Raw genomic sequence first — 10,516 nt, 5'->3', positions numbered from 1 at the left:
CCTAAAGTTTTTTGTATTGGGGCGCCATAAATTGTATTGGGGCGCTGTCTTTTTGTTAAGATCTGTTCAGATTTTCATGAATTTTGAAGTCAAATTGGAGTAGTGATTTTGGTCACGCCAAAAACAGGAAATGGAGCGAAAAAGCGAGTGGGTTTTGCGGCGTGAAATTTTTTCGCTCTAATTTTAAAATAGAGTGAGCAAACGGTGTTTGAATAAAAATTCGCTTTCTCGCTAGTAGTTTTTTGTTCACATGCGGCAATTTCACTTTGGTTTTTAAAGTTTTTTCAATTTTTTTGATCGAATTTTTTTCTAAATGGTTGTTTCAATCCATGCATAGTTATTTGTAGGCCAAATTTTTTTTAGAATCAAATTTAATTTTCTCGTTAGTGGTTTTTGACATTGATTTTCTGTTTTTTTTAATCGGATTTTTTTTCAGAAAAGATTTTCCCAATTCACTCATAGTCCGTTCTAGGTCTGGTTTTTTGTTTAGTCAATGAAAATTCTTTGAATTGTACGTCAGGACTCGTCCTGCTATGTTTTTTTTTACTTCGTCGAATAAAACTTTTTCGCTTTACCTAATTTTTTCGTTTTACCTCATTTTGCCGCCTTTTCGACATTTTTGCCGAAAATTATGGCTGAAATAGTTATTTCGGGATCTCAATTTATGACAAAATTTGATATGACAAAATTTGATCAGATTTTTAATCATATTTTAACAATTTGATTTTCTTGTTTTTTTTTCTTTTTTGTTTTGTGGTTTTGTCTGAAGATAATCATAAACTAGTGGAGGCACGGTTTGTGTGATGAGTAGTTGGATGGAGTGTAAATGGAATTCTACTCCGAGTCGTTTCCGGAATTCTTCCGGCTATGTTTTTAAGATCTGCTCACACATTTTTAAGATTTTTGAAGTCAAATGGTTTTCGCAATTCGCTCATAGTTGATTCTAGGTCTAGTTTTTTGTTTAATCAATGAAAATTCTTTCAATTGTACGTCAGGACTTGTCCTGCTATGTTTTTTTTACTTCGTCTAACAGATTTTTGTTTTGTCTTACCGTGACTTCTTGAAATTGACTTTTTCAATGACTTACCTCACTCAAAAAATGACTTCTGAGCTCGCTTATGAAACTTTTTATTTTATGAACATTTACTGATTAAAGGTCAATAGTGTGCATCTAAGTAGTGCCAAACATATATGCCCTAATTCTTGATTATTAGAGTCTTGAGTTTTTGATTTCGAATATTAATTTTGAAGAGCCCTAATAGGGCCTTCTCCTTATAGAGCTTATGTGTCTCATAAAAATGACAGCCCGAAACTAACCCATTAAGTCTAGTGGTCCATCAAAGGACTGGTGGTCGATCTGTCTATTTGATACGCCACAAGCGTCTATCGCGGCTATTTTCCGGCAACCTGCCGGCTATGTTTATGTTTTTACTTGATCTTTATTCTTCAGGTAATTCCTGGCACCATTGATACACCCAAGAATTTGTGATATTTTTGTGAAGTATGGATTAGGTAAGGCTGCTTGCTTATGTTCTTATTCAGTCCCTTGACTCATGTTATGATATTTTAAATCTGATATTTAGACTATATATTTTTTTAATAGCCACCTCAGCTTCTCCTTGTTTAGCGCTCCTAATTTTTTATACAATTCAAAGAATTTGAATTGTATTGGTGCACTGTTTTTTTTAAGATCTGTTCGCACTTTTTTTGGCTTTTTTACGTCAGTGAGAATTCAAATTAGAGTGGTGATTTTGTTCACGCTGAAATAGTAAAAAAAAGCAAACAAACCCAGTAGCTTTGAGGCGCGACTTTTTCAATACACTTTGAAGGTGGAATCAGAAACTGGAGTTTGAACAATTTTGGTGGTTTTTGAGGTGGATTTTTTCAGATGCGTCAATTTGATTTCTGTTTTCAGAGTTTCCTCTACTTCACTGCCTTTAAGACGTACATATGTGTTCTAATTGTGCATATTTGCCTTTACTTGAACTTTTTGTTGGGCAGCTAAAAACTTTATAACTTTCTCAAACACTTTAAGTGAATTTTACAGTTCTGCAAATGTTTATGTACTTTTTGATGTCTCATCATTTAATCTCATTGGGGACAGGTCTCTCATAATGCTAACATGGTACTTTGCATGCTAACATGGTTCTTTAATGCTAATTTATTGTCTTAACTTAGTTCGAAGAAACAGGTCTTATTGGTTGCTAGAAAATCTTTAATTGAAGGTAGTCCTTTCAGTTCATGGCTTTTGATTTTTTTTTTTGACTTATACGCTTGTTCGTTTTTTAGAAAATCTTAGTGATTTTTTAGTCTTGCTAGTATTTGTTTTCCTCATTGCTGTCTTATCACTTAATCTCATTGATGACAGGTCTCAACGGTGGTCATTGAGGACTCAAACAATTGATGTAAATGTATCCTTCAGTAGCTGTTGCGTTATGTTGCGTTGCATTTTCAAAAATTTTCGGCAGCTTTTTTTGCGAATTTTTGTTATTTTGTCTGATACATTAGTAACAGTATTAGTGAGAGGATTGATCGACATTTAATGACATGTTGCTAATGAAAAACATAGGAATGTATTTGGCAGTTTGAATTGATAGAAGTTGTTCTTTGATGTCTGTAAAAAATAAAAGTTGAGTTTTTAGTCTTGCTCGTTTTTGTTGTTCTCTTGTTGTTTTATTGCCTAGTCTTACCACTAACAGCTCTCAGTTGTCTTTTAGAGCCGAGTTAATGATTGTTATGTCATTAATTGTGACAATTCTTTCGATTGTTTTTCAGGACTTGTCCTGCTGTGTTTTTACAATTCCAAGAATTTGAATTGTATAGGGGCGCTATCTTTTTTTAAGATCTGTTCACACATTTTCATGAATTTTGAAGTCAAATTGGAGTGGTGATTTTGGTCACGCCAAAACAGGAAATGGAGCAAAAAAGCGAGTGGTTTTGCGATGTGAATTTTACTGCTCTAATTTTAAATTAGAGTGAGAGAACGATGTTTGAATAAAAATTCGCTTTCTCGCTAGTAGTTTTTTGTTCACATGCGGCAATTTCACTTTGGTTTTTAATGTTTTTTCAATTTTTTTGATCGGATGTTTAGCGTTTCTGTGACCGGCATTAGGTAGCTTACTAATCGAGAAGAATTTGTAATAGTTTTCCTGGAATAATGATCGAGAAGTTTTATTTTAACTTTTTAAAAGGAATTTTAAAAAGTTTTTTTTAAGATCTGTTCAAACATTTTCATGATTTTTCAAGTCAAATTTGGGTAGTGATTTTGGTCATAACAAAACAGGAAGTGGAGCGAAAAAAACGAGTGGTGATTTTGCGGCGTGAGTTTTTTTTACTCTAATTTTAAAGTAGAATTAGAAAACTGTGTTTGAACAAAAATGCGGTTTCTCGGTAGTGGTTTTTTGTTCACATGCGGCAATTTCACTCTGATGTTTACCGTTTTTTCAATTTTTTGGATCGGATTTTTTTCTAAATGGTTTTCCCAATCCATTCACAGCTCATTTCAGGCCTAGTTTTTTGTTTGAATTAAATTTTCATTAATCGCTAGTGGTTTTTTTTGTTCACATGCGGCATTTTGATATTGATTTTCTGTTTTTTTCTTATTTTTTATCTAGTTTTTTTAAAAATGGTTTTCTCAATTCACTCATAGTCTATTCTAGGTCTAGTTTTTCTGTTTAGTCAATGAAAATTCTTTGAATTATACGTCAGGGCTTGTCCTGCTATGTTTTTTACTTCGTCGAATAAAAATTTTTCATTTTACCTTAGTTCACAGCTTGTTCAGCATTTTGCATGAAATCTTTTTGACTTCTCAAGGCTAATTTTACTATTCTCGCATTATGCTAAACGTGTTTTTAGACAGTAGTTGCTCAGCAAAGCAATTAAAAATGAACAGAGTCAGTATCATAAAACGAAATCAGAAATAGAAACGGAATAAAACCATAAAGCCCAATTTTAGATGCCCGTTACTAGAATTTTGTTCTTAGTTACCATCTCTAATTTTTATTGGTATTAATACTAGCCCATGTGTGGTCTCACTCCGGAACAGAAGTATGTTCAGCTCCAAAATGACATCAAAATAGGTCGCAATTTAAAATTGTTTGTACAAAAATCATTTTTTCCCTAGTTTTTTCTCTTTTTTCAATCCCAATCTTTGTTATGGGAAACAACGGCGGGTATTTTCCGGCTATCTGCCAGGTGTGTTTATTTTTTCTGCTGTGTTATCACCTAGTGTCTTCAATGGCAGTATCACTGGTTGATAACGAGGTATAAATGAACCTCATTAAGTGTTAGAGATCGAGACTGGTGGTTTTATGACCTCTGTATTATTTGTTCTCAAAAGTTATGAGTGTATTCGTTGTGGTTTTTGTTGTCTTATCAATGTATCCCTATAGGAACAGGTCTCTTAGGTTGCTAATATGAATTATTGTAACCGATTTAATTGTTCAACTGATTTAATTATTTTTAACTTGAAAAAATCCAAAGAATTGAATAAAAGTTTTAGAACGACTGTATCTGAGCAGCAGACAAATTGAACACGGACAGCCAAAACGACAGAGTTTTAAAAGTTAAGAGAAACTACATGAATCAAACAAAAAAAAACAAAAATATAGTTATTGCTAAAACTCTTTAACCTTTTACCTTAAGGCCAAATTTGCTCCATTTACATAAACACAATAAGCCTCGCTTAAACTTCGAAATGCGTTTATTGGCCAATGAAGAGGTAAAAAAACTCGAGAAATATTACAAATTTTTTAGAAATAACTGAGAATCGCCATGTTTATTCATAAGTTTATATTTTTGTTTATTTATTCTGTGAATTGTAGGTCCGTTTTAGGTCTAGTTTTTTGTTTAGTCATTGAAAATTCGCTGAACTGTACGTCAGAACTTGTCCTGCTATGTTTTTTTACTTCGTCGAATAAATTTTCTTCGCTTTACCTTAGCTCACAGATTGTTCAACATTTTGCGTGAAATCTTTTTGCTTCACTTTTTCTCATTCTGCTCAAAGTGCTTTTAGACAGCAGTTTCTCAGCAAAGCAATTCAAAATGAACAGAGTCAGTATCTAAAAAACAAAATCAGATATAGAAACGCGATAAACCCATCAAGCCCGATTTTAGATGCCCGTTACTCGAACTTTGTTCTTAGTTACCGTCTCTAAGACTTATTGGTATGTATACTAGCCCCTGTGTGATCTCACTACGAAACTGGAGCATGTTCGGCTCCAAAATGACGTCAAAATAGTGCCCAATCTAAAATTGTTTCTACAAAAATCATTTTTTGAATTGTTTTTTTCTCTTCTTTCAAATCCAATTCTGGTTATGGGAATCAACGGCGGTTTTTTTTCCCGGCAATATGCCGGGTATGTTTTGATTATGCAAACATTTACGTAACCAAAGGCATGTGATCGGTCCCCTTGCGGCGCCTTGTATTTAAACCATGTTTTGATTTCCCCGAGTTACGGCAGTGGTACTGTGCTCTGTCTGGGCTGATCGGGTTTGGTCTAGTTCTTGTGGTACTTAGCTATGGTACTTATTACTATATGAGCTATGGTACTTACTACTATGTGGTATTCATTACTATATGAGTTTTTTGTCGATTGATGAACATGCATTTCGCAATTGGTGGAGTTCTTATACAGATTTCACTAAGTTAATTTATGCGTCGATGGATATAGTTGAGGATATAGTCTTCTTAGGCGTGAGTTTTTTTTTCATCCGCGTTCATTTGGCTTTAGTTTTCTGATATGTCGGATGCTGCACGTTTTTCTAAATGTAGAAGCATGCTTTGGTTTCTCATGCAAACTTTTAGGAACGATTTCTCTATCAGTTTGGGGCAAAATATGACAAGTATGGATTAATTGTATCGATCCGCTAGCTGTTCTTTTTGGTGCCAACGTTGACAATACTATGCTTTATTTGACTATGTTAGACTTTTTAACGCCATATTGGAATTTGTCTACCATCAAAATAGCCGGTGAACAATCGGCGGACTAGTTTAATAGCATAGTGGAGTTTTGACACTGATTCACAAAAGAACACGTTTTTGATCTCATTGGGTTAATAAATTAAATTAATGATAAATGATTTGAGTTAATTGGCTTTGTTTTCGCATTTTCAGTGGTAATTTTTGGATAGGGGATTTTTGATTTGCTTGCAGCCTTTTTGTCAGAGTCATTTTAAATAAACTTTCCATCTTTTTAATCTAACTCTTTCCATCTTTTCAACCTGTTACGACGTCTTTGTCTATTTATATTTAATGAGGGCACTAATTAATGCTTGAACCGTTAAATATCTACCCAGAGAGTGATCTGCAAAAATCTACTGTGGCCCCTTAGCCAATTTCTAAATTATTTCGGTCAAAATTTTAGTTCAGATTTATACAATTTGGACGTGCAGGTCTCACAGGTAATGCAATTGCAAACGTAACACATTCAATGTCAATTCGTTGATTTTAATATTTTTATTCTAAATACAATTTCTAATGACTCTCACTTGTGCATGATATTATAGGGCCGAATAAAAGTTCCCAAAAAGCAACTTGCACTGTCCCTCTAGCAATTAAAGAAATCTGACAAGCCTTTCCAACTGATCTAATTCTGGTAAAGATCTCGTATGCAGCTTATAATATTGGATGGCACTTGAAATCTGTTTAACTTGATAACAAACTTGCTAATGTAATAACTCCTTAAATTGTCGGAGACATGATCAAGTTAAACAGATTTCATGAGAACTGAACTCAGTTTCTGAAAAATGACAATCTTCTATCTGAATTTTCTCCGTTGCTATTTCTGACATAGTCTTACAAATTTAAGTATTTAAAGTTCTCTCCATATACAGTCGATTCATATTAAACTCAAAACAAACGTGTTGTTACCGTAAATTAATGTGTTGGTACTACTTGCATTATGCTGAAAACAGACAATATATATGGTAAATTTTGTGCGTTTATGTTTGTCAATGAGTGTATATGATATAATGAAAGTAATTTGAATTGCAGATGGTTTCTGGCTAGGATTTGTCTATATGCGCCAGACAATTCTTGTCAGTGGCATTCAACTGCAGGATCCTTACTACGGTAGTGTAGAAACATACCTTCCAATGCCTGAAATGACTTGGAATACAAAACATGATGACACCGATTGTGTAGTTGGAGACAGGTACCTAAATAAAGGAATATGGCGCGACCCATGTGGCGAGACAAGAGGATATGTTTGCCAAATGGATTTTGACACATACCAGTAATGAAGCTGAACTGCAATAGTATAAACCAAAGGAACAAATGCTTAATTAACATTCGTCAAAGTTTCATGTTTTCTTTGATAGATAACTCGCATCCAGGAATGAACAACAAAAAATACAGCTAAAATTTCGTTTCTCAATGCTTCTCGGTGGCTATATCAAATTGTCAATGATTTTAGGAAATCTTAGAAGATACTATGACCAAATACAGAAGATACCCGTCAATATCATACTCAATATCATTTACACAATGAATTCTCAATAAACATATATGTGATCAGAATTAAATTAGTGAGTATGAACATTGCACTTCAGTAGGAGTGTTGGTTACTAATCATTTTACTATATCCTTAAATGGCAATTTTTATTTTTATTTTTATTTTTAAAAAAGTAAAACGGAAGAAATCTGATCTCAACAACAATCCAAAGATCTGAGGTATGGGTTGTCATGCAAAGGTCAACAAGGAGGCTCGGTAATGTGCGTATGCACATAACGTTCCGACCCCGTTCATCCACATTCTTGACTTAATTGGCTACCAATTGATGAAGTGATAGAAAACTTTCAAAAACATACATCGTTGAATAAACAACCAATGAAATAAGATAATGCCACGCTAGAGGGCCGACGAAAATTGCTGATAATATGACTACTAGAAAGGACAATAATAAAAATCAAACAACAAAAATTTTTTACAACTAAAACTCGATGTCTATAATAAAAAGATAACAAAGTGACGCTCGCATCAGATAAAAACCAAAACAAAATAAATTAACCTTTACTTCATTTAAAAGAGATGAGATCTGTCCCCAATGCAACTGGTTAACAGGTCGGAAAAAGAGCAAATAGGAGCAAAAAATTTTTTCCACTTTTGAAAACAATTAATTTCAGTTATTAATATCATCAGATTTCAACTAAACCACTAAAATCTACATGGGAAGCAATTGAGACATATCATGAGCCAATTTCCGATTACGCAAAATTTCAAAGGCCAATGGGATCAACGATTATTGTTATAACTTAAACAGAAACCAAAATTAGTTTGAAATGTATAAAATGTACAAGTAAAATCTAACATTATATGAAATCTCGGAGTAACGGTAGTAACAAAGCCGAAACCCAAAATTTGAAGCTAAAACCGTTATAAAGATTAAATTATAGCTCACGGGAAACGGGTTGTGAGCTGTGCTTACAGGGACTGATCTACTAATCCACCGAAGAACTCATTAAAAAGGAAGCTCAAAAACTCAAATTTATTTCTAAAAACATATATTTTCAGAAGGATAAAAAGTTAGGATTACAACAAATAGCAATGCATTAAGTGTCAACACCTCAGGGAGCCAATTGGACCTACTATTAATCAGACTAAGTCACATAACCCACAAAAACAAATACATAAAAAGCCAAAACTTTTAACAATTTTACGACATGACACTGTTCAAGGCACTAAAAGTAAATATAAAATGTTACCTACAAGAACTGTAAATCATTTTTCTACTTTCATCTAAACATCAACGAGACTTCATTATACAATGACTACTTACACATGACAACCAAAAGAAACCCAAAAATTGAACAGTATAGAGATCTCGAAAACTTTATCTGTCGAAGCAATCAGTCACAACGTATAACCAAGCGCCAAAACATTGTTTGAATCCACAAAATTAATTGAGGCTTGTAATGAATGAGATTGAGTTACTTGGCGATGAGTTACGTTGAGTTGTACGTCTTGTGGAAGTAATTAAATTCTATTGATATCTGGTACATGGTGCACAACAACGAGAAGAAAAACAAAAACAGGCAAAATAAAAAAAAACAAAGTTTTGCGTTAAAACTGTTTCCAGCCCAAAGAACATAAACTATTCAACAAAAACAGTTAACATATCCAGATACAACTTTATCTGACGTTGTGATTTCTCCCTACAATGCCTTCCTGTAATTGGACTCTTCAAAAATGTGGTAATTCTACAGGGAAACGAAATGAACTCATAGAGTATGCAATTATGACCAAAAATAAAAGAAGTACCAAAATAAGAAAACGCGTAGTACCAAAATAAGGAAACCATGAGTTGAAGATAAAACCGTTACCGACATTAATCTACAACTCACAGGAATATTTTCAAAGTCAAAACAGACATTAGATAACAACAGAAAAAATGTCTACGTTCTTCTATACTTTCTAAAACCCAACTGGATCTTTGATTGGGGACGCAAAGCCATTGGGCTACAAAAAGTATAAGAATTGAAAACAAAACGAAAGAAATCCATAAAGTTGTTAAGAAAAAAATTTGTCAGAGCCATAAAAACCATATGCTTAACACTGAAACCATAATGTAATCTCGTTAGGTCTTGTTTATTGTAAAGAGTATCTGTCATTAATTGAGCCTTGATTAGAAATTCTTGTCCGTAATTTACATAAAAACCTTTTACTTAGCGGAAATATTTTGAAAAAAATGTCGCGCCCCATTAAAATCTGAGAAGTTTTTTTTTATAAGGATCCATAGTGAGATCAATATCAGCCGCGATGTTGCTGCGCGTCCAACAAGACATTCAATTGTTGAAATGGTTGCAAAATAGATCAATTCTATGCAAAATTTTTTGATTTGTCAAAAAATAAATGATGCGTTTTGTATAATTATCGAGTTTGAATTTGCAAAAAAATAGCAAAATTATATTTCCACAAGACTCTTAAAGCCAGCGGGAGTACAATTATCTCTTTTTTGAGCTTACACAGAATATGGCCGCAGTGTTAAGCTGTCTAGTTCCAACAATTTTAAAGGAAGTGGGCTAAAAATGCAAATTTGGTCCCATTTTTGACGAAAGAAGTCTGATTTTTGAAAAATTTAGCATGAATTCTAGCCAAAAATCCCGGATGCAACAATTCAACAACACTTCTATATCTTTAAAGTTAAAATCTACAACACTAAAGTTAACAATTTTAACATATTTCAGACAAAATTAACAAAAAGTTGGTCAAGATTGACGAAAAAATGGTAAAAATTGTGAATAAAACAGCTGAAGTACGTCTAATATTCAAAAAATTTTAAATCAGGGTAACTCACTTGTAAAAGCGAAAGTTTAGAAAATTGTTTGAAATCCACATTCTACGCTAGAGGGCTTTCTAATGACATCACTCACAACTCTCTATGATTATTATATCGATCGGCCAAAATTGTTTGAACAATAAAAACCCATTTGAGTATTGAACAATTAGATAATTGTTCCATTGTTCCGACTAATTGTTCCGAACCCTCAAGAGAGGTTGGAACAATTAGATTCACA

The 10,516-nt window shown here is 33.2% G+C and overlaps 1 protein-coding gene across 2 annotated transcripts in view; it reads left to right on the top strand.

Annotated features, from left to right (window-relative positions):
- The window catches only part of LOC142345498 (uncharacterized), a 189,448-nt gene extending 182,143 nt beyond the window's left edge, over positions 1-7,305 (top strand). Inside the window, exons 4-5 of one of the 2 annotated variants that reach the window (XM_075397568.1) lie at positions 6,508-6,596; positions 6,995-7,132. In XM_075397568.1, the coding sequence (XP_075253683.1) occupies positions 6,508-6,569 (62 nt within the window). In that variant the 3' untranslated portion in view covers positions 6,570-6,596; positions 6,995-7,132. Of the gene's footprint in view, positions 1-6,507; positions 6,597-6,994 lie in introns of both variants that reach the window. The other variant, XM_075397567.1, reaches the window with a different exon arrangement.
- The last annotated feature ends 3,211 nt before the right edge of the window (positions 7,306-10,516 follow it).

This window comes from Convolutriloba macropyga, chromosome 9 (genome assembly GCF_964194025.1).
Source record: "Convolutriloba macropyga chromosome 9, txConMacr16.3, whole genome shotgun sequence".
In the NCBI taxonomy this organism is placed as follows: Eukaryota; Metazoa; Xenacoelomorpha; order Acoela; family Convolutidae; genus Convolutriloba; species Convolutriloba macropyga.
Note: the sequence above shows the minus strand (reverse complement) of the source record. Positions and strands in the feature narration are given on the sequence as shown.